The sequence below is a fragment of the Hemicordylus capensis genome, chromosome 4 (assembly GCF_027244095.1).
Source record: "Hemicordylus capensis ecotype Gifberg chromosome 4, rHemCap1.1.pri, whole genome shotgun sequence".
Lineage (NCBI taxonomy): Eukaryota > Metazoa > Chordata > Lepidosauria > Squamata > Cordylidae > Hemicordylus > Hemicordylus capensis.
The window spans coordinates 12,966,812-12,991,098 of NC_069660.1; the positions used below are offsets into that span (position 1 = coordinate 12,966,812).

General features: G+C 49.0%; 1 protein-coding gene across 4 annotated transcripts; it reads left to right on the top strand.

Annotated features, from left to right (window-relative positions):
- The first annotated feature begins 6,079 nt into the window (after positions 1 to 6,079).
- Positions 6,080 to 11,927, top strand: LOC128324785 (uncharacterized). 4 transcript variants are annotated; one of them, XM_053249792.1, is made up of 3 exons: positions 6,080 to 7,438; positions 9,819 to 9,869; positions 10,872 to 11,927. In XM_053249792.1, the coding sequence occupies exons 1-3, from the start codon at positions 7,021 to 7,023 to the stop codon at positions 11,495 to 11,497; spliced, it is 1,095 nt and encodes a 364-aa protein (XP_053105767.1). In that variant the 5' UTR covers positions 6,080 to 7,020; the 3' UTR covers positions 11,498 to 11,927. The 4 variants fall into 4 exon arrangements, 3 of the variants coding, with proteins under 3 accessions (XP_053105767.1, XP_053105766.1, XP_053105768.1); XR_008307096.1 differs by having other exon boundaries at positions 6,080 to 9,869; XM_053249791.1 differs by having other exon boundaries at positions 9,819 to 11,927.
- Positions 11,928 to 24,287: the final 12,360 nt, after the last annotated feature.

Here is a 24,287-nt window from a genome sequence, read left to right on the forward strand (position 1 = left end):
GTGTGCTCGGTACAGCCATTTGCAGGTAATGGAGCGTCATCAGCTGCTAACAGAATTGACTGAGAAGAGCTGAATAGTCTTTGTTCTCGCCTGTAGTTCTTGAAACTCATGCCTGAGTTATTTGGCAGATACTTCTCACAAATTTTTGACATGAATCACAGGAGATAGTTAAAGACAAAATAGGCAACAACAACTGATGGGAATAGCTATTAAACCAGAACTATTCTCAGTATAAAAACGAAATAAATTCAGGAGGATTCATAATGCATTTTAGTGATGTTCTTGCCATTTTGTTCATGATACCAGGTCCTGTCAATGTCCTTCCCAATGTTCATCTCCTAAGCCTATGTGCTTGCAAATACAGGTGAAACTCGAAAAATTAGAATATCGTGCAAAAGTTCATTAATTTCAGCAATGCAAATTAAAAGGTGAAACTGATATATGAGATAGACGCATTACATGCAAAGTGAAATAAGTCAAGCCTTAATTTGTTATAATTGTGATGATCATGGCGTACAGCTCATGAGAACCCCAAATCCACAATCCCAGAAAATTAGAATATTACATGAAACCAAGAAAACAAGGATTGTAAATAGAACAATATCGGACCTCTGAAAAGTATAAGCATGCATATGTATTCAGTACTTGGTTTGGGCCCCTTTTGCAGCAATTACTGCCTCAATGCGGCGTGGCATGGATGCTATCAGCCTGTGGCACTGCTGAGGTGTTATGGAAGACCAGGATGCTTCAATAGCGGCCTTCAGCTCTTCTGCATTGTTTGGTCTCATGTACCTCATCCTTCTCTTGGCAATGCCCCATAGATTCTCTATGGGGTTCAGGTCAGGCGATTTTGCTGGCCAATCAAGCACAGTAATCCCATGGTCATTGAACCAGGTTTTGGTACTTTTGGCAGTGTGGGCAGGTGCCAAGTCCTGCTGGAAAATGAAGTCAGCATCCCCAGACAGCTCGTCTGCGGAAGGAAGCATGAAGTGCTCCAAAATCTCCTGATAGACGGCTGCGTTGACCCTGGACTTAATGAAGCACAGTGGACCAACACCAGCAGATGACATGGCTCCCCAAATCAACACAGACTGTGGAAACTTCACACTGGACTTCAAGCATCTTGCACTGTGTGCCTCTCCATTCTTCCTCCAGACTCTGGGTCCTTGGTTTCCAAATGAGATGCAAAAGTTGCTCTCATCAGAAAAGAGGACTTTGGACCACTGATCAACAGACCAGTTCTTTTTTTCTTGAGCCCAGGAAAGACGCTTCTGACGTTGTTTGTTGTTCAGGAGCGGCTTGACAAGAGGAATACGACATTTGAAGCCCATGTCCAGGATCCGTCTCTGTGTGGTGGCTCTTGATGCACTAACTCCAGCCTCAGTCCACTCCTTGTGAAAGTCCCCAACACTTTTGAATGGCCTTTTCCTGACAATCCTCTCCAGGCTGCGGTCATCCCTGCTGCTTGTGCACCTTTTTCTTCCACACTTTCCCCTTCCACATAACTTTATATCAATGTGCTTTGATATAGCACTTTGGGAACATCCAACTTCTTTTGCAATTACCTTTTGAGGCTTTCCCTCCTTATGGAGGGTGTCAATGATGGTTTTCTGCACAACTGTCAAGTCAGCAGTCTTTCCCATGATTGTGATTCCTAATGAACCAGACTGAGAGACCATTTAAAGGCTCAGGAACCCTTTGCAGGTGTTATGGATTGATTAGCTGATTGGAGTGGGACACCTGGAGCCTACTGTTGAACATTTTCACAATATTCTAATTTTCTGGGATTGTGGATTTGGGGTTCTCATGAGCTGTACGCCATGATCATCACAATTATAACAAATTAAGGCTTGACTTATCTCACTTTGCATGTAATGCGTCTATCTCATATATCAGTTTCACCTTTTAATTTGCATTACTGAAATTAATGAACTTTTGCGCAATATTCTAATTTTTTGAGTTTCACCTGTAGAGAGACATCCTAGCCTGGGATATGGATATGTGTGGGAGCAGAATTGTGTAAACTCAGAGAAATATATTCAGTTTCATCAAGATTATTTTAGTTTCCATAGATATTCCTACACATATTTTGCCTGACCAGAACCTTGCAAATTTGTCTCAAATGTTACTTTAGATGGAATTCCATGGTACAGTTGTCATATTCTGGCTTTCCAAATCCAGGTGCCTAATTTGCATATTATGTAAATTGGCTTGAAAATATTTTTTGAGCAGAACAGTGACTGCACATTTTGCTCCACAACTCCTCTTTTACAAGGGCTAGAGTTTAGCTTTAAAATAAATAAATAAATAAATAAATAAATAAATAAATAAATAAAATTAAGAGCTGAAATTGGAGTGAATCTGAGTGGGCTAAGCAATCTGGGTGAGATGCTTAAAATCTGGGTGAAACCCAGAATTTTGGGGGGCACAGCAACTCTATTCCATGGCAACTGAAGAGATGAATGAAATCACCCGAGAAATGTTGTGAAACTTATATGAATTTATTTAACTTCCTTCCAACTTCTGACAGTCAATGGCGGCTGGTGTGGGCATTGCTGGGGAGGGCAGAGGTGGGAGGCACCTTTAAGTGTAAATTAGTAGGTGCTTACCTCCCATAACACTGCACCCAAAAGCTCATCCCAGGAGCTGCACGCCGCCCAGCACCCACTGCGACGGTGGATAGTCTCTGCCACTCAGCTGGTGAAGACCATTTGTGTGGCCAGAAAATGGCCAGCTGAGTGTTGCACTGCTGCTGGGAAGAGCTTTCAGGTGTTGCAGTACAGGAGGTAAGGACTTACTAATTTACACTTAAAGGTGCCTCCCACTGTTCCCTCCCTCCAGCGGCACCCACACCAGCCACCACTGCGATATTTTGATTGATCAAGGCTCTCCAAATTCATCTCTGATTTTGCTTTTGGTGAGATTTGGTGTTCACCCTAAGTTGGGTCATAGGAACATAGGAAGCTGCCATATACTGAGTCAGACCATTGGTCTATCTAGCTCAGTATTGTCTTCACAGACTGGCAGCGGCCTCTCCAAAGTTGCAGGCAGGAATCTTTCTCAGCCCTATCTTGGAGAAACCAGAGAGGAAAGTTGAAACCTTCTGCTCTTCCCAGAGTGGCTCCATTCCCTGAGGGGAATTTCTTACAGTGCTCACACTTCTAGTCTCCCATTCATATGCAACTGGGGTGGACCCTGCTTAGCTAAGTGGACAAGTCATGCTTGCTCCCACAAGACCAGCTCTCCTCATTTATAATATGAGTCCAAAGAAGCCAAAATTAAGGATAAAGATAACATGGCTCCATCACTGTGCCCAAGATTCTATAGTGGGCCTTGAGTTACTTAGCAAACTAAGGGAAATCAGGTGGAGATAAAGGTCATTCATCACCACCACCACCACTCCAGTCTAGTTAAAGGGAGGAATTGCATGAAGCTCAGCTGTGCCATGGATGCCTCTTTACACCAATAGGCCAGACCAGGTCTGGTGATACTCCATGATCTGGTCAAAGACTTCCAGGGCAGACTGACGTGCTTTCCCACGCTACTAAGAGACTGTTCTTCCCAGCTATGGACCACCTTGCCTTTCCCTATCCTCATTTCAACAAGAGCTGGATCTGATGCACAGTTAAAAATAGCCAAGTGTTTCAGGCCACAGCTCTTGACATAAGGCAAAATCTCTGAATGAGACACAATAAAATGTTTTTGGGATGCACTATGGCCCCATCCAACTTTCTATCTCTAGCTGGATGTTCTCCAATGGAGAAGAAAGACTCAAGAGGAAAAGTGCTCTGGGTAGGTAAAACTGACCATCTGGGCAATGTGGTAAACTTGGTTTTGGATGGGGTTACATTCCCACTAAAAGACAAAGGGGCTATTCTCACGATTAGCAAAAACCAGGCTAGCCTCCGCTAGCCCGATTTTTGCTGGTCATGAGAAGCACCGGGCCCGACTGCGAGCCTGGTGGTTCTAGAGCAGGTAACCCGCTCAAGTACCCTTCCCCTTAGCCCAGGTTTGTGGAGTGAGTGCTCTGAAAACCTGGGCTATCTGATTGTGAGTCGCTGTGGCACGCCATGGCTACTCGCGAGTAGACCCCCGGAGGGGAGGGGAGAAGCCACCTCCTGGCTCCGGGGGTCTCCCCAGTATGCCCTGCACGCTCGCGCAGGGCATACTGGGGCTTCCGGGTGCCACGCGGCCCCCGAGCTCCCCAGCCCCCGCCGGCTCCATCACGGACCCGGCAATCGTGTGGGCGGCCAATCTGGCCACCCAGGGCTCCTTCCCCGCACACCCTGCTGAACCGGGTCTCACTGATCGTGAGACCCTGTCCAAAGTCTGCAGCTTGGGAGTGCTTCAGAACCTAACTCCATCTTTGGAGGCACAGGTGGTGACAGTGTGCAGAAGTGCTTTTTACCAGCTATGATGGGTGCACCAGCTGCGACCCTACTGCGACCTGACCTCAGTCATTCATGCTTTGGTGACATCCAGATTGGACTACTGCAATGCGCTCTATGTGGTGCTGCCTTGAGGATGGTTCTGGTGCTTCAGCTGGTCCAGAACGCTGTTGCTAAGAGGCCTGTGGGCACAAGTCGCTTCAAGAGCGTTACACTCATCCTGCGGCAGCTTCATTGGTTACCAGTCCACTTCTGGGCTAGATTCAAGGTGCTGGTCTTGACCTTTAAAGCTCTACATGGCTTGGGGCCGGGGTACCTGTCAGACTGCATTCACCCTTACAAACCTGCCAGGGCCCTCCGCTCAGCATCTCAGGCCCTGTTTGTGGCCTCACCACTAACAGAGATCTGGCTGGTAGGGACTAGAGGCAGAGACAGGGCCTTTTTGGTTGTGGCCCCTCAGCTTTGGAATGCCTTCCCAGAAGAGTAATACTGTAAGATATTTAAAAGCCTCTCTAAAAAGATACGTCCAGTTGTTTCTTAAAAACACTAAGGGAGGGAGCATGGTGAAGCTCTTCTGGGAAGGCATTCCAAAGCTGAGGGTTCTGAAGCACTCCCAAGCTGCAGACTTTGGACAGGACCTCTGAAAAGTATAAGCATGCATATGTATTCAGTACTTGGTTTGGGCCCCTTTTGCAGCAATTACTGCCTCAATGCGGCGTGGCATGGATGCTATCAGCCTGTGGCACTGATGAGGTGTTATGGAAGACCAGGATGCTTCATTAGCGGCCTTCAGCTCTTCTGCATTGTTTGGTCTCATGTCTCTCATCCTTCTCTTGGCAATGCCCCATAGATTCTCTATGGGGTCAGGTCAGGCGATTTTGCTGGCCAATCAAGCACAGTACACTGTATACTTTTCAGAGGTCCAATATTGTTCTATTCTACAATCCTTGTCTTCTTGGTTCCATGTAATATTCTAATTTTCTGGGATTGTGGATTTGGGGTTTTCATGAGCTGTACGCCATGATCATCACAATTATAACAAATTAAGGCTTGACTTATCTCGCTTTGCATGTAATGCGTCTGTCTCATATATCAGTTTCACCTTTTAATTTGCATTACTGAAATTAATGGACTTTTGCACGATATTCTAATTTTCCGAGTTTCACCTGTATTCTCTGCTTTTATTTGTTAGGATTCTTAGTGTTTAGCATTTTAGATTTTTACTGAAAACTTTTGATTTCTGTTTTAAAACTTGTTATTTTAATTGTTTAGGGGTTTTTTTTGGTTTAGTTATTTTAATTGTGTTTTTAGCCTGGTCTTTTAACTTTTTAACCTTATTAACTTTTTATCTTATATTGTGTCTCAAGTCACCCTGAGGATGGGGTATAAATAGTAGTAGTAGTAATAGTAGTAGTAGTAGTAATAATAATAATGATAAAAAATAAAAAGACACAACAAAGTAGTTGCAAGAATTATTTATTTCCAGCAAGCAAGAATTGGTGGAATCATCTGACTGAGAAGGTCATAAAAAATGAAGAAGCAAAAATCCTTTGGGATTTTCAAATACAAACATTTAGTGCACAATACGCCTGATCTGACAGTTATCAAGAAGAGTTGGGTTCTGATAATTGATATTGTAATCCCAGGGGATAGATGAGTCGAAGAAAAACACCAGTTGGAGAAAAGCCAGCCGATCGCAGCCGCTCTAGGCTGCGCGGCTTGTTTGCCCTCAGCCCCACCCCCTGGAGCACGTGGCACTGGGAGCTAGCTCCCATTGGCCCGGCTCCGTCTCGGAGGCGGGGCTAGCAGCAGTGAACCGGCAGCAGGCCTGTGCCGGCTCAGTCCTTCCCTGACCGAGCAGAAGGAAGGACGTGCTGCTGCTCGGCTTCGGGGCCTCCACGTGGCTGGCTGGGTACCCGAATTGGAAGCCGGAGCAGGAGGCCCACGGGAGCGGAACGTCGGGGAGCAGTGCAGCGGCCCTTCGAGCGAGCAGCGGATTGGAGCGGCTCGGCGGCCAGGGCCTCTGTAGCCCGGCCGCCTGTGGTAACGGGCTCTGGGGGGATCACAGGAGAGGCTTTTAAGTCCTCCTCGGAACGGCCTTTGATCTTCGGGCCTCTCCACACAAGGGCTTCTAGGCCCCGGCAGGCCCAAGCTGCCCAGCATCGAGTGAGGGCAGCAGGCCGCCCCAGGCCCTCAGTAGGCCGCGCCAGGCCTTCAGCGGGGGGGCAATTGACTAACCCGGTCATCTGGGGGGAGGGTTGATTGGACGTTGGGGGTGTTGGCTTGAACTGTGTGAACCCCTTCAACCCAGGGCCCATTTAGGCCTTCTGCTAAGGGCGGCCTTTGCCTTTATTGTCGGGCCTGTAGGGCCTAACCCCCCACACACACCCATTTTGGGGGCCTGCATTGACTAGGCCTCCCTGGTGGGCTCGTGGGCCTCCCCTGCCGGGCCTAAGCTCCATTTGGGGGCCTTTCAGTGGGGCTGGGCCTTACCACGGCTAGGTGGGGCAGGCGCTGTGACTCATAGGCCTTCCTTGCCAGCGTAGGCCTCAGTCAGGCCTTGCGCCGGCCAGGTCACTCGTTTACGCACTTGAGGGCAGGGTACAGGCCCATAAGCTTCATCCTTTGGGACATGGGCCCTAAGAAAGCCCCAGTTAAGAAAGCCCCAGTTAAAAAGGGTGGGAAGGCTCCAGCCAAGAAGGGTGGCAAGCCAACGCGGCCACCTAAGAGGCCAAACGCACCCGCCGAATCCTCCTCCGACGATGAGGGCGATTTGGAACTGGGCGCCATCAGGGCGTTTATAGCACGGCTGCAGGCCCTTGAGAGGCAGCGCACCACTCTAGAGGGCGACGAGGCGGGCGGGGGGCCTTCGGGGGTGCCCCCACATGCAAAAAAGTCAAACAGGGTGGAAAAGAAGGCAAAACTAATGCAGGGCTTTGCTGACCGTCTAGCAGCTTTGGAGGCGGCGGCGGGAACTGCCCACGAGGAACCAGCGGGGATCACGACACAACCGGCGGACTCAGGACCAGGAGACGGCAGGGACGACAATGGTGAGTCCCCACAGGGGGCCTGGCCGTGGGGACTGCCCTTTAGCACCCCCTACGGACCATACGGGTGGTTCCCAGGGCCAGTTAACTGGGCATCTCCACACGCCACCTGTAATCAGGTCTGGCAAGGGGGGAGCGCTGCTTTGCCCACCCAGGGGCCAACGGCGCAGTTCAGCTCTGCTTGGCATACTGGGGATGGGCCCGTACCCTTGGGGGACCACCTCCTTCCAGCAGTTAAGGAACGGATTTGGAAAGGAGAGTGCATTGACGTGTTCCAATTGCTCTTCAAGGAGCCGGAGCCACTGGAGAAGGAGGGGTCCCAGGGGAAGGACAAGGAGAGGACAAAGCGGAAGCCCATTGAGCATAATTGGGCAAATTGGGTTTCGGGGTACACAATCTACATGGGTGTTCTGATGCAGAAATATCCAGAGCGGGGCCCCGCTCTTGTTAAGTATTTTGATATTATACACAGAGCCTTCATGGACTTTGCTGGTAATGCCTGGGAGCGCTACGACCAAGCGTTCCGCGAGCGCGCCTCCAGCAATGCGGGTATATCCTGGGAAAGGCAGCACCCCGAGTTATGGCTTCAGATTATGACACCCGCGAGGCCCTTGGTTGGCGAGCGCGCCGACAGCGGGCACCTCATTTCCAAAACACCGGCAGCGTCAGCGGCTTCGGCCTCAGGCGCACAGGGGGTTCAAGGTCCCCTGGTGTGCTGGGAATTTAACAAGAACGGGAAGTGTGCCCGCTCCCCGTGCAAGTACCGGCATGACTGTGGCTTCTGCGGTGGGCGGCACGCCAGTATCTACTGCCAGCGGGCCAAAGCCCTTAGGGGAAAAGGGGGATACCAAGGCCCGGGAGGGGCAAAGGGCCCAGCAGCCACGGCTGGAAAAGGGCCCCAGCCCAATTAAAATCCCGGTGCTCCGGAGGCTGCTGCGTGACTACCCCAACAGGGAGCGCGCACGCTATATTGAGGACGGTTTTGTGAAGGGGTTTAGGATTCCGTGCCAATCCAGGCGGGTCCATAGTTTTGCACGCAACCTAAAATCGGTTAGGGGGATGGAACACATAGTAGCGAAAAAGATAGCCAAGGAGGTGTCTCTGGGGAGGGTGCTGGGCCCCTTTGACAGGCTGCCACTGCCAACATTGCGGGTATCCCCTTTGGGCGTGGTCCCTAAGAAGGCGCCGGGAGAGTATAGGCTTATCCACCACCTGTCCTACCCAAGGGGCAACTCGGTTAACGATGGGATACCGGCGGACCTTTGCTCAGTACGGTATACATCGTTTGATGAGGCTGTGGCCATGATCAGGGGCTGCGGGCCTCGGGCACTGATGGCGAAGTGCGACATTGAATCCGCCTTCCGCCTCCTGCCCGTGCACCCTGATGACTTTGACCTTTTGGGCTTCGCATTTAAAGGGGGATTTTACATCGACAGAGCCCTCCCCATGGGATGCTCGGTCTCCTGTGCGGCCTTTGAGGCTTTCAGCTCTATGCTGGAATGGGCACTGCGCCGGAGGGCGGGGCTACGCTCCTCCGCTCACTATTTAGATGACTTTATTTTCGGAGGAAGGGAGGGCTCTGGCCAATGCCTACACTTACTGCGCTCATTCAGGGCACTCTGCGGGGATCTGGGGGTGCCACTGGCTAAGGACAAGACAGAGGGCCCGACCACGAAGCTTACATTTCTGGGGATAGAGCTGGACACGGTGGGACAGCTCTCACGCCTCCCCGGGGACAAGCTCGGCATCATGAGGGAATTGCTCAGGGAATGCAGTAACGCTACGCAAATTGCAATCGCTGGTTGGCCACCTGAACTTCGCTTGCAGGGTGGTGGCTCCAGGCCGCCCCTTTCTAAGGCGCCTGTGTGACGCCATGGTGGGGTGTAATCGACCCCATTTCCTCATTAGGGTGTCTACCGCCATGAGGGAGGATATGGGGCTCTGGCTCAGGTTCCTGGAGTCCTTTAATGGGGTGTCATTCTGGCGTTCTTCCCAGCTGCTCGAGGCCGACTTCCAGGTTCAGTCAGACGCCGCGGGCGGCCTTGGGTTCGGCCTGTACCTGAGAGGGCGCTGGTGCGCGGAACGATGGCCGGGCAGCTGGTCGGAACGGGGAATCACAAGGGATCTCACCTTCCTCGAACTCTTCCCCATTGTGGTGGCGGTGCACATTTGGGCCGAGTCCTTCAAGGACTCGGTCGTGCGTTTCTGGTGCGATAATTTGGCCGTGGTTCAGATTATTAATAGCCAGACTTCCAAATCACAGAGGGTGATGGGGCTGGTGCGGGCCCTGGTTCTAACATGCCTTCGCCATAACACGCTCTTCACCGCCCAGCATGTTCCAGGGGTGCAGAACGAGGTGGCAGATGCCCTGTCTCGCTTCCAGATGCAGCGCTTCCGGAAGCTGGCACCTGGAGCCGCCAAGGAGCCCGAGCAGGTGCCCGAATGGTTGTGGAACCTTGGGATGTAGAGGCGTTTAGGGCCATCCAAGCCTCCATAGCGCCCAGGACACGGGTTGCCTACGACAAAAGGGTCAGGGCCTTTCTGCAGTTTAGAGCTCAGGTAGGATTGGTCCATGTGTGGCCTGTGCCGCCGGAACAGCTGATGCAGTACCTGGTGCACCTCCGTGCCCAGGGGCTGGCGGTGAGCACCATGGCCGGCCATTTGGCTGCGCTGGCTTTCTTTGGGAAAGCAAGGGGCCTCCCCGACCATTCTGGGGACTTCAGGGTCCGGCGCATGCTGGAGGGCTGGGCGAGGGAGACGCCCGTGCAACCTGACCGACGTAGGCCGGTCACCCCAGAGGCGCTGCAGCTGGCACTGCGGCAACTTGCCGGGGTTTGTGCGTCTCCTTATGAGGAGGTCCTGTTCAGGGCGGCAGCCTTGGTTGCTTTCTTCGGGGCCTTTAGGGTTGGAGAGATGTTCCCCAGGAGCAGGTGCGGCCCCACGAGTAGGGTACTTCAATTCAGTGACCTCACCGTGGGTGCTTCCCGGGTGGTACTGCACCTTAGGTTTTCAAAAACAGATCAGAGAGGCAAGGGGCAGAGTGTCGCGCTGCATGCCGCTGGCGACCCGGGCTTGTGCCCAGTCCGTGCACTGGAGGACTACACGGAGGCCAGGGGTTCAGCTATGGGGTGCCTCTTTATCCACGCTAATGGGCGCCACGTGACCCAATTCCAGTTTTGGGCGGTGATGAGGAGAGCCTTTGTGGCGGCGGGGGTGCCTACCCAGGATCTGGCCCCCCACTCCTTTCGGATTGGGGCGGCTTCCATGGCTGCTCGGATGGGTTATTCGGGGCCGGAAATCCGGCGGCTGGGCAGGTGGCGGTCAGCGGCTTACCGCCGATACGTGCGGTAGATGGGCGCATAAATTCTGCCCCACCCCACCCCCACCCACGAACCATTTATTTGTGCCACTCCTAACGCTTTCTCCTCTTGCGCAGGGCCTCAGTCGGCTGGGCCGAGGGCGGCCGGGCAGCGCGCAAGAGTCCTCATACTGGGCCATTCCTTCATTTTCTGGGCACGCAAGTGGGCGCAGAGCGCCGACCCTGAAACCCAGCTTGGTTTGGGGCGTTGGGCCACTGTGGAGTGGCTTGGCCGGCGGGGCATGCGGAGGGCCCAGTTCCTGCCGATGCTGCACGAGTTCCTGGAAGGGAATCCTGTCCCGGATGTCCTGCTGCTGCATTTTGGAGGCAACGACCTGGTGGACCAGTCTGGCATTTCGCTCTCAAGACAGATTGCCCAGGACCTGGTGGTCGCCCTCTCCTGGTGCCCGGGGCTGGTGGTCATCTGGTCTGACATCACTCAGCGGCGAGTCTGGAGGGGGGCGGTGAAGCAGAACAAGGTAGATAGGGCTAGGCGCGGGGTGAACGCGGCCATGGCGCGCTTCATCGCCTCAAAGGGGGGTGGGTGCATCCCACACAACGACATCGCGTTCTCGCTCCCCCAGTTATTCAGGGGTGATGGGGTGCACTTGTCCCCCCTTGGTATGAGGTATTTCTTAGACGATCTGCGGCTGGGGTTGGCAACAGTGCTGTTAGGCCTGTGGGGTGGCGGGGCGTCAAGCTAGGCTGACGCCCGCTGTGGCGGGCACAGTGCGGAGGTGAGCGGCTGATGCGGTGCGGCACCTTAGGTAAGCTTTAGCTGTAAGGTGGAGGGGCAGATCCCTTGAGGCTTTACAGATCAGGGATGCTGCCTTGCTCCCACCTCCCTGCAACCGACACCCTTCCGTATGGCTTTACAGCGTCGGACAGGTGATGTAAATTGCAGGGTCCTGACCTTAGGTCGGCAACGAAGGGCGCCCCCTTCTGGAAGGTGGGCCGCCTGGAGCCGAGGTGTCTGTGCCATGAGATTCTAGGGCAGGGGTGGCCACGTGGTGCCCCCCCCATCCGAGCCCGCACTGTTGCTGCTCTGAATGCCAACCCCAGCTGCCGTGCCTGTGCAGGCACTGTCTTAAAACCTTGTACCCCTAATAAAGTGACCAGTTCCTCCATAATACTTCTGTGTCTGTGTCTCCTTGGGTCTGGGTGCAATAACTAAATACAAGGACCTTCAGATTGAAACTGAGTGGCTCTCGAAAAATAAAACAATAGTGGTGCCAATAGTTGTTGGTGCCCTTGGTGCAGTACCAAAAGAACCTGAACACCATCTTGTCATCTTGGGCATCAATAAAATTACAACACATCTACTACAGAAGGCCACACTACTCGGGACAGCACGAATACTACGGCGATATCTTTCATTTTTCTTTAGTTATCCTAGACCAGCCTGCTCAGCTTAGGCCCCCCAGCTGTTTTTGGACCACAACTCCCACAATCCCCAGCCACAGTGGCCAATAGCCAGGGATTATGGGAGGTGTAGGCCAACATCTGCAGGAGGGCTGAAGTTGAGCAGCCCTGTCTTAGACCCTTGGAAAGGGCCCGATAATTAAAGTATCAAATCTAGTCAATAACATCTGGTAGACTGTGTATAAATATCATAATATAATACAATCATACTTCCTAGTGTTCATTATTAACTTTATAAATGTTTTTTTAAGGCAAGCTTTGATTATGTGTTTCTGTTGAAACTTGGCTATCAGATATTGCTAATTAAATCCATCTATTAACAGGGATATATACAGCTCCTTGACAGGGTCTCCACCCAGGTCTGCAGCAGGGTCTTTCCTAGTCCAAGGGAAGAGAGGGAGGGGGAAGTCTGGAGGCTGGGCTGTCCTTAAGGGGATCCTGTGTAGTTAATCCACTGTGCCTGAATATAACACAGCTGAATGCAGCTCATTATCCCACGATGTATGTACATTAAGGGGAAATATCAAATTAATACTGTCCCTGCTGTTAATTGATCTAATTCAAACTGATAGAGCAGGTTCCATCACATGCCCTGATATTTCAGGCTGGGCTTAATGAGGAGTCCCCATACAAATCAAGCCTGCATTTAAAGATTATGTTATGGCAGAAAGAGAGGGAGGGAAGCATAGCTCCATCTGCTAACAGTGCAGACTGGCAGCCCTGGAGTCAATTCCGGCCACCTCATAGGAGGGGATCCTGGCCCTCAGTTGCCAACTAGAGACAAGCGGTGATGGTTGCGACCTTATTGAATTTCAATCAAGGTATGTTCAGAGTTTGCCCATTGCTTTACTTGTAAGGAAAAAGAACACTGAGCAGAATCAAGTCCATACCCGGCTGTCAGGTCCTGCCACCTCTCCGAACCTGAGTCAAATGGGACCTTGCTGGAATAGAAAGAGGAGCCCCTACAAACTCCAGGACATTCTGGGACCAGGAAGAGTTAGCTCTTCCTAATCAGGACTCTGCGGCAGCTGCAGTGATATCCTATCCTTAGATTACATGGAATCCAGAAATTTGGGAATATACCCCATACCTGGGTTCTCCTGTGCTACAGGACCTTCCAACATTAACTTTCTAGACCCAAAAATAAAAATGGGGTGAACCTGGAGAGAAGCCACCATGAGAAGCTGGCTCATGAGAACACTCATCTGCCAGCACAAAGACCTCCCCTTTGCCAAGGCCGTCCCTAGGGGGGTGCAGGGCTGAGGGCAAATGAGCATGTGCAGAGCCTCCTTAACATCTCATATCATTACAGAATCATACTGATTGGTGACATACAGTGTAAATAGTGTGAGTGACATTTTTTGGACATGTCCAACCAGCTTGGACATAAAATGCATTTCTAAAGAAATAAAAATAAAACGAACAACACATACTTCACAGTTCTCAGACCTTCGGGATTGCAAATCAGCTTGAGCATAGTGCATTCATAAATAAATAAATAAGTAAAATATTGTTTGTTCCAGAAGTTTTTGTAATTTTCTGCCACGAAACAAGCACTTTTTGGATGTTTTATTTTTTAAAAAACCAACAGTTTGTCCAATCCACTTCAATTTAGATATACCTATTCCTGCCACACTGCCCTACATCTCTGCTCAATACCAAAGCCCTATACCAAGACATTCTAGGACAGGTGATCTAAAGGCTGGGGCAGAAAGCGGGGCATTTTACCCTTTTTTATGAAGACAAAGGGCAGATTCTTCCATATGGGGGTGGAATGATGATCTAAGGGGGAGGGGTTCAATTCTAGACATTTTTGTAATTTTCTGCCATGAAGCAAGCACTTATAGGACTTTTTGGATGAGGCTTTTTAAAATAAAAGAAAAAAAATTAAAAACCAACAATGAGACTCTTCACACGATTCGTATGAAGAGCCTCTAGGGGGGTTGTGGGGTGAGCGGGCTTAGCCCGCTCTCCCTGCACAAGAGCAGTTGTCTGCTCTGGGTGGCCGCAGCGGCCACCCACACGACTGCCGGCTCCGTCACGGAGCCAGCCGAGGCTGGGGAGTTCAGGGGCCACGTGGCCCCCGGAAGCTCCAGTACGACCTGCACAAGTGTGCAGGGCATACTGGAGAGACCCCCGAGCCGGGAGGCTGCTTTTGAGCCTCCCGGCTGGGGGTCTACTCATGAGTAGCTGCAGTGCGGAGCCACACCGCCGCTACTCATGATTAAAAAACCCGGGTTTGCCTCATTTTAAGGAGAGGGGTACTGTAGCGGGTGACCCGCTTTGATGGAACCAGGCTCGGCTGTGAGCCCGGTGAATCTGACTATCAGTGAGGAGTGGGCTAAGCACCCTTAGCCTGCTTTCCACTGATCGTCAGAATAGCTTCAATTTGTCCAATCCACTTCAATTTAAAGATACACATTCCTCCCACCCTGCTCTACATCTCTGCTCAACACCAAAGCCCTATGGCAAGCCATTTCCTAAATATTCAAGGGGAAGGGAGAGAACCACAAAAAGGAAATCACATCATACCTCCATTACTAAGGCTGGGCAGAAGGTTTGCAGAGAGTGCTGAACACTCTCTGCCTGCCTGCCACAAGTCTGCTTGCTTCTTTCCTGAGCTTCAGGCTTCGGGGAGGTCTGCATGGATGTCTCTCGGGAAGCCCCGCCCACCCACCAAACAGCTGAGAGGTGGAAAGAGGTGGAACTCTAGCATCTTGCCTGGGAGCCTTTCAAGCTGCACAGACACAAAAGACCAACTGCTGGGGAAAGGTAAGTGGCTAGGACTGGCGGAGAGAGGGGGGCAGGCTGCACTGCAGTGTGCCCAGAGTGGGGCCTGTGCCAGTTTAGGGCTTGCCCTGCCCCTCACCAAGCTCTGCACCTGAGCATAAGGCCTGATGGAGTACTTCTAGGATCAGTGGATCCCAGAAGCACTGAGTCCCCATCAGGGCATCAACATTTACTATAAGTATCTGTTGTATTCTATCCACTAATCTTTTCCAGTTTCTTTGTTTGGACATTTGTCCCAGGGGGAATCTTGTAGAGTGTGGGGGAGGAGTCAGAAAGAAAAAGGGAGGGAAAGCAGAAGGAGAAAATGGAGTTGTTGCTGAATAAACCATTAGTTACTGTAAATCTGTTGGGAATTATCTCTGGTAAGGGATACCCTTCTAATATAGCAGAATGCACAGAGGCACAACACAGTGGAGTCTGCCCAGGCATGCGTGTATGCTGAGAGTAAAATATCTTGGAGCCAGTTCATAGTTTCAAATCAATATAAGGAGTATTTATTAGTGAACTCCATTCTAGATAGGAAAGTGGAGAGATAGGATCTCTAATCGATCTAGCTAGCTGGATGCACATGGATGCATCTCTGCACACATGGTGTAGGGAGAGAGGAGCATGGGTGGTTGTAAGAGAGAAGAAAGGGAAGGAGGAGAAGGAATTGGAAGTGGCAGGCAGGAAGGAAGTTAGTCCCTAAGAGTAGCAATCTGCATACCAAAGGGATAGTATCAGAGCAGTAGAGAAGGGATGACCAATGTCTTGACCTCTCTAGCCCTCTAACTCACTGGTCTGTCCCCCTCATGAGACATGCGACAGTGCAAAATCCTTCACCTCCAACAAAATTTTCACAGGATTTCCTTGTCTGTATAAAGGAAGTAGCTATAAAACATTTGCAATGAGATTTTGAATAAGCTAAGCATGTGAGCCTGCAAAACTTATGGATGTTCCTGCAAAATGTCCCCTCGTTTCATTGCACCAATGGGCCTACATTCCTGAACTGCTTTCTACTATTGCTGCTGCTGATTGTTTCTCCAGCTTCCTGATCTGCACAACCTTGAAGCTTATTTTCCCTTATCAATCCTGGACTCTGTTGTTCACTGGATGCCCACTAAAGCATGGCTCAGATCCCATCGCCACCTTTTTTCTTGTCCACCTCAGGAGAACTGCTCTTCCTTGGAAACAATGGAGGTCTTATTTCTGCAATTACTATGCAGAGCCCTAATTGTACTGCAGGAAAGCAGAAGGCAATATTGCTTCACTGCCCTGAAGGCCAAATAATATATAATCATTTGCCCTTTCCTGCTTACTTGGAAGGGGATGCCAGTTCTTATGAAGCTGCTCTTCAAGCCTCAGATTATAATTTCAACCCAACTTTGAATGTGTTTGCTGAATGTTACAAATTCTATTCTAGATCCCAACTGCCTGGTGAATCTATTGATCACTATGTCACAACATTGCATACCTTAAGTGTAACTTGTGAGTTTGTCAACTTTACTGATGGGCTGATCAGGGATCAGATTGTTATGAAAACAAACTGCTCCAAACTGCAGGGGAAAAAACTGCTATTGGAGTGGAAACCTACCTTGGATAAAGTTATAGAGTTGGCTTGGAGAGTGGAAAATGCTCTTCACTTGCCAAATTACTCTCTTTGGTACCGCAAAACCAATACTCCAGAGATCCAGGCTGTTCGGTCTAAAGCCTTCCAAACCCAATCTTCTTTTATGGCACTGCCCCAGAAAGTGGTAGCACAAGAAAGGAGGAGTTACCCTTTTCAATCTGGCTTCTGCCCTGGATTTGGGACAGAAACGGCCTTGATAACTTCAGTGTTTCTCAAACTTTTTGGAGTCAAGGACCGCTAAATTCTTCGTGCAGAGTTTCAAGGACGGCTACATTCTTCATGCGCCGTTTCCCAGACCAGCAGTTAGTAGAGGGGTTTCAAGTCTATCTATCTATCTATCTATCTATCTATCTATCTATCTATCTATCTATCTATCTATCTATCTATCAGACTTCTCTACTGCCCAAAACTTGCATCTCTGGGCAGTTTAGAATGAAAATAATATAAGCATTAAAATAATTAAATTTGGAATCTTTTGCAAACATGGAATATTAGGGGTTCTTAACCTTGGGTCCCTCAGTTAAACTCCCATAACCCCCAACAACAATGGCATTTGGCCATTATGGCTGGAGATTATGGGAGTAGAAGTCCACCAACATCTGGGTACCCAAGGTTGAGAACCCCTGAATCTAAAAGCCTGGGTGAACAAATTTGTCTCCAGTATGTCTTCAGTATGTGCAGGGTGTGGGTGGAGGTGCTTGTGATTACTCAATGGAGAGGGGATGTTGGGCCATTAGAAAAATCCAAAAGCTACATGGGGCCAATGAAAACAACATACAAGCAAGCCCCACTGATGCAAGAGGGAAACAGCGTTCCCTCTCAAGGCGCCTCAACCACAACAGGCAGCTGGGTTTCAATCAACCAAAATTTGGCTGCAAACAATGAACATGCAAGAACCAGCAGCCCTTCAAGTGGCGCCCACTGCCATACTTTTTCCTCCATGCCCCCGCACTGCATACAGTTTGAAGCTGTAAAGATAGGGAATAAGATAGCTGTAGGAAGATCTCAGCAGCACGTGGAGGCAAGGCACAAGAAGGGTCCCATGTCTCCGTGATACTCTTCCTCTTCTGTACCATGTGCAAAATTGAGGAAGTGAGTGCCTTGATTTCAGTTGGGGGGATGGTTTGACTCCCAGTCAGGGACCGGCACTCAACCCTTCGGGGACCGGCAGCGGTCCAGGGACCAGTGGTTGAGAAACACTCCGTCTAGTGGACAACCTATGCCAGAAGCTAGACAGGGGCAGTGCATGCCTGTTGGTTCTGCTGGACCTCTCAGTGACATTCAGTACCATCAACCATGGTATCCTTCTGGACAGCCTCTTGAGTATAGGAATTGGACATGCTCCTTTTTTGGGGTGGGGTCCAGAAGGTGGTGCTGGGGGAAACTGCTTGGCTCCGTGGCTATTGGCCTGTGGGGTCCTGCAGGGTCCAGTTTTGTCCCCCATCCCCATGCTGTTTTTCCCGGTGGCCATTCGCTCCTTAGTCTCCATCACAGTTTTTAGAAAGCATTGAAATCTTGGCTTTTTGCCCAGGCTTTTATATGATTGTTCCTATTGCTGCTGCTTCTTGTATGGTCATATTGCACTTGTTTTTAATCTTTTAATCAGATCTGTAATTTTGTATTCTAGCTGATATTTTAATTCTGTCATTTTGGTAGTCTTGTTTTAACTTTTGTGTGAACTTCCTTGAGATTGTTTTAATGAAAGGTGGTATAGAAATTTAACAAACAAATCAACCAACCAACCAACCAAACAAACAAACAAACTCCAACATAGTTGGGGATTGTCATCCATTACCCAATATCAATGAAATGCTGCTTACTCTGAAAGAGGCCTCCGTGTTCACAACTTTGGACTTGTCTTCAGCCTATCATCAAATTCTACTCAAAAGTTCTCATAAATACACAACCTTCATTACCCCGAGGGTCTTTTTCAATTCAAAAGACTGCCCTTTGGATTAGCCTCTGCAGCTTCGGTATTTCAGTGAATGATGCATGCAATTTGGGGGACTATGGATGTCATACTTTCAGGATGACATTTTAGTGTATGGCAAAACTATTGAGGAGCATTATGCTAAACTAAGAGAAGTCTTAAGAAAACGTTGGCAACACAGATTTACTATCTCTGCAGAGAAATGTCAGTTGGTGACGTACACACTTGGTGACGTACTTGGGACACACAATATCTCAGAGTGACGTACATCCCAAAACAGACTTGGTGAAAATCATTTGGGAAGTATCAGAGCCACACAACAAGGATGCAGTTTGCTCATTTTTAGGACTCTGTGAGTATTACTCTAAATTTGTTAGACAATTTGTCTCAAAAGTTGCTCCATTGCATCTTCTTTTTAAAAAGAATGTAGCATTTAACTTGAATGTATCCAGCAAGCCTAGTTTGATAGTTCAGACTATCATATTGGCCATTGCTGAAATCCCTACTCTCACTTCTTTTGACACCAACACACACGCTAATGTAACCACTGATGCTTCTGAATATGGTTTGGGTGCTGTCTTGACCCAGCAAAAAGGGGACTGGGAAGTTACAGTTGCCTTTACTTTCAGAGTGCTTACTGCTTTAGAGAAGATTACTGCTTTAGAGAAGATGTATTCTGCCATACAAAGAGAAGCTCTAGCATGTTTCTGGGCAGTGAGGCACTTCGGGTCTTACTTGTGGGGCAGAAAATTCACATTATCGTCAGACCATAAACCCCTATCTGCTTTATTTACGACTTGGGGATCAAATTGAGCAACCCCAACAATAGCCAAATGGATCACCAGACTTAAGGATTTTGATTTCCTGTTGGAATATCTTCCAGTTGTTCGGAATACAATTGCAGATTGTTTATCTCGACTTCCACTTCCATGCCATGAGGAGATCCCAGAAGAAGAGGTGAAGGAGTCATAATTATGCAAATAGCTTCATCCACTCATGGAGTGATCACATCTTTTGAATGGAAAGTGGCCCTCAATGCTGATCAAGTGCTTACTGAACATAAACCTTACATAACTAAAGGATGGCCATGCAAAACAAGGTACCTGGACACCTTCAAGCATGAGCTTGACTAAAAGGCGAATCAGAGAAAAGTTTTGGTGGCCAGGTATGGACAAACACATTGAAAATGTAACATGGCACTGTATGGCTTGTGCTCTATGTGACAAATTGCAGTTTACCACACCCTTGTCACCTGTAGAGTATCCCAATGGTCCCTGGAAAAAACTTGATCTGGATATAATGGGTCCTTTTGATAACCAACCCGCAAAGCAAAGATTTGTTATAGTGATGGTGGGTTACTATTCCATGTGTCCAGAAGTTTCATTTGCCGACAACATTACTACAAACAAGGTGATCCAGTTCATGGCTGCAGTTTTTGCAAGGGAAGGTCTTCCTAAAGTACTACTGACTGACAATGGGACAAAGCTTACCTCATATGAAATGGAGCAATATTTGCATAACCATGGGATAAAACACAAGACTATTTCCTTGTGCCATCCTTGAGGGAACAGCTTAGTGGAAAGAATGAACTGGTTGGTGAAGGAAAGTTTATAACCGGCTACTATGCAACAACAACTCTGGAAAGAGGCAATCCGTGAAACTCTATTTGCTAATCAAACTACTCCTCATTACACTACAGGAAAATAACGATATGAACTGCTTAGGGGATGCAAAGCTACCACCAAACATATCCAATGGCAACAACTGATAGGGCTTTCCATGCCATCTCACCCTGAGGATGCAGAGATTCATGATTGAGTAAGGGAGAAGCAACAGAAATGTAAATTGTATAAAGATCAGAATCGGGGTGTGAAACAGCAAACATTTCAGGTGAGGGACTTTGTTCAAGTATGTCTGCCTTAAAAGTAAGAAAGGAATGTTCCTGATATTATGAACCAAAACAAATAATCAAAATCTGAGGAGATCTGGTCATATAGGATGATGGAAATAAATGGAACAGTTTGAGACTTTCCATCATGCATTCTATGAGACAAGACAGAAGAAAGTCTGATCTCAAGAAGAGGAATTTGATCTTGCCTTCAGTTTTGACCTCATAGATGAGGCTGATGAAAGTGATGGACCATCCTTGGTACCAGAAGAAAAATCACAAACAGCTCCTGCCAGAGAACCCAGGACTTAGAAGAAGTGTGCATGACAGGAGAACACCTAAATGACTTCAAGACTTTGACACTAGATTTTAAATCAATTCAATGTTTGGTTGTCATAAAGGGGAGGGACATGTTGTATTCTATCCAGTAATCTTTTGCAGTTTGTTTGTTTGTTTGTTTGGACATTTGTCCCTGGGGGGATCCTGTAGAGAATGTGGGGGTGAAGCCAGAAAGGAAAAGGGAGGGAAAGCAGAAGGAGAAAATGGAGTTGTTGTGGAACAAACCTCAATTAATTAATTAATTAATTAATTAAAAGATTTAATATAACACCCTTAATTAAAAGATTTAATATACCACCCAATTCACAGACTCAAGGCGGTGTACAAAGCAAGAACAACATCTGAGTTTTTTTTAAAAAAAGATTTTAAAGGGCAAACACCTGGTGGAAAAGAAATGTCTTCAATAACATTTTAAAGGCTGAAAGAGAGGCAGAACAAATCTGGTGGTGGGTGGCGGGGGGGGGGGAGAGAATTCCAAAGTGAAGGTGTGGCAACAGAGAAAGCCCTTCCACGGGCCCTAGTATTATGCCCCAGTACTATGGACCTCTCTGAGACCAGGGACCGAAAGAAGGGCAACCTGAGAAGATCTCACAGGACGGGACAGGACTGGCCAGGAGAGGCAGTCCTGAAGGTACATAGGAACATAGGAAGCTGCCATATACTGAGTCAGACCATAGGTCCATCTAGCTCAGTATTGTCTACACAGACTGGCAGCAGCTTCTCCAAGGTTGCAGGCAGGAATCTCTCTCAGCCCTATCTTGGAGATGCTGCCAGGGAGGGAACCCGAAACCTTCTGCTCTTCCCAGAGCGGCTCCATTCTCCTTAAGGGGAATCTCTTACAGTGCTCACACTTCTAGTCTCCCATTCATATGCAACCAGGGCAGACCCTGCTTAGCTAAGGGGACAAGTCATGCTTGCTACCACAAGACCAGCTCTCCTCTCCAAGCAAGTAAGAAGGTGCTAAGTCCTGGAGGGTTTTAAAGGTAAGAACCAGCACTTTGAATTGGACCTGGAATCAAATAGGTAACTCTGCATAGGCAAATAGGTAAATCTACAAGGGATTTTCCTCGTGTGTGTGAGGGAAATATCTATAAAACAATGTCCTCACTTGCTGCCTAGCAGTTAGCACATGTCCTGGACCCTAGCTGCATTGTTGGCCTTCTGTCCTCCTCTGTCTCTGGAATAGTTCCTCTGTCTCTCTTGTAGCACTGAAGTGATGGTTTGGTGGAGTTGCCAGAGCCCCAGGTGCACACATGATCCCTACTTCCAGTCTTGGGAAAGATATTCGGCATGTCATGTGAAATTCGGCATGTCGTGTGAACTTACCAATCTTGGCATACCCTGCCCTACTTGTGGCACAGAGCCTGCCATCTGTGGCTTAGATTTGAAGTGAGGGACAGATATCCAGTTCTGTGTCATAAGTGTGGCAGGATATGTCACAATTGGTGGGTTTCCACAACCTGCCCAGTGATCTCAGCATAGCTTATCTGGGGCCAGAAGTAGGACTCATGCATGTGACCCAGAGCCCTGGCAGATCTACTGAACCACTGGTTGAGCACTACATGTGCAACCAGCCATCCACATGTGGCAAGGCACACCCTTCGCTTGAGAACACCTTTCTGCACATTGCAGTGGAGCTGATGGGGCAGGAGAGTCATGTTTAGGGATGGAGCTCTGCATATGGTCACCTGTTTGAGACTCTTCCAGAACCAGTTCGGTGTCCTCCTTTCCCAAATGCTTGATTTTCTAATGTGACCAAATAAGCCCCTATTCGACAGTCAAGGAAGGAAAAAACAATGTGCCATCGTAAGCCACTGAAGCAGCCAGCACAGGTTCAAAGCACATGAGTGCCCATCTGACGAGGCTCATGTGGCAACAGAGAAAGCAGAGCAAGAGGTTTGCTTGGGACAGATGGCAGAGAGAAAGCAGCTGTTCACTCGGGCAGAGCCCTGGAACAAGATGCTTCTTTCCCGTCCGATGTCACATTCTGAATCTCCTCGGTCATAAGGCTCCTATAAATGACCTGATTGTGAATTTATGGAGCAGGCAAACGTCCCTGCAGGCCCCCTATATCTGCTGTGCTAGCGGTTTCTTTTTTAGGATCTGCCTGTGCGTGTGTGGGGGTGGTGCTGAGGGGGAAATAAATGGCTGTTGCTTATCTGCATGCATTAATTCAGTTCGGCACATGCAAGCCACAGATTGCACATCTTCTAACATACAGTCAAAATATAAAAATAAAGTCTGGGAGGCTCTGGGGTGGGGGGAGGGAAGAACCTCCAGCAAACCTTCTGCATTGTCAGACGGATTGCAAACTTTTCAGATGACAAAGAGCGGCTTGGAGGGGGCATTTTTCAGAAGGAAAATCATGCAGGAAAAGGGGTAAAGCCCTCCCCCTTTTACCATTGTCTCCCTCCAACTTGGGGCCCTGTGACTGCTTTTCACAAAAATGTAAAAAGATGGGAGATCCAATCATGGGAGGAGAGCTGGTCTTGTGGTAGCCAGCGTGACTTATCCCCTTTGTCAAGCAGGTTGGTTGTATATGAATGGGAGACTACATGTGTAAGCACCGGTCAAAGATATTTCTCTTAGGGGATGGGTCCACTCTGGATGCAGAAGGTTTTGAGTTCCCTCCCTGACATCTCCAAGATAGGGCTGGGGGGAGAGACTCCTGCCTGCAACTTTGGAGAAGCTGCTGCCAGTCTTGTGTAGACAATACTGAGCTAGATGGACCAAGGGGCTGACTTGGTATAAGACAGTTTCCTATGTTCCTATTTTCACCATCTCATCCAGTTTAGCACCAGCTCAAATCCCTGCTGAGCCCTGAAGCTCACTCGGTGATTCTCTCTTAGCCTAGCCTGCCTCACAGGTTAGGAATTTAAGGATGAGTATAAAATGAGGAGGCCTATATTAGGGATGTGCGAAATGTTTCGGGTACAGAACGATCTGTACCCGAAACAGCCAATTTCGGGTGATTCGGATCTGAACCAAATCACCCTTCTAGCCCTCCGAAATTTTTCGGAGCCGAAACGAATCACCCCCGTTTCGGCTCTGAAATATCTGTTGTTTCGGCCCTCCATTTTGTGGCCAATAAATGCCTTCTTCTTCCCCCTCCATTTTGAGCAATGACGTCTATTTGAATTTCCCGCCTTTTTGCCTCCCATTGACTTCAATGCAAAAAGGTCTGATGTGATGTCAACTCGAATTTCGGGTCCCAGGGGCAAAATAGTGGGGTGGGGTGGTAGTACCTAATGGGTGGAAGCTACCACCCCAATTGCAGAGGGATTGGGCAAAGGGCTGATTTTTGGTGAATTTTTGAAGTTTTAGTGTCTTTGGGGCAGATTGGGGGCATAACGTGGGATCTGGGCCAAAAGGGTGGGGTGGGGTGGTAGCGCCTAATGGGTGGAGGCTACCACCCCAATTGCAGAGTGATTGGGCAAAGGGCTGGTTTTTGGTGAATTGTTGTTTACGTGTCTTTAATGGAGCTTTCAGCAGCCCCATAAGTGCACTTGGGGGGTG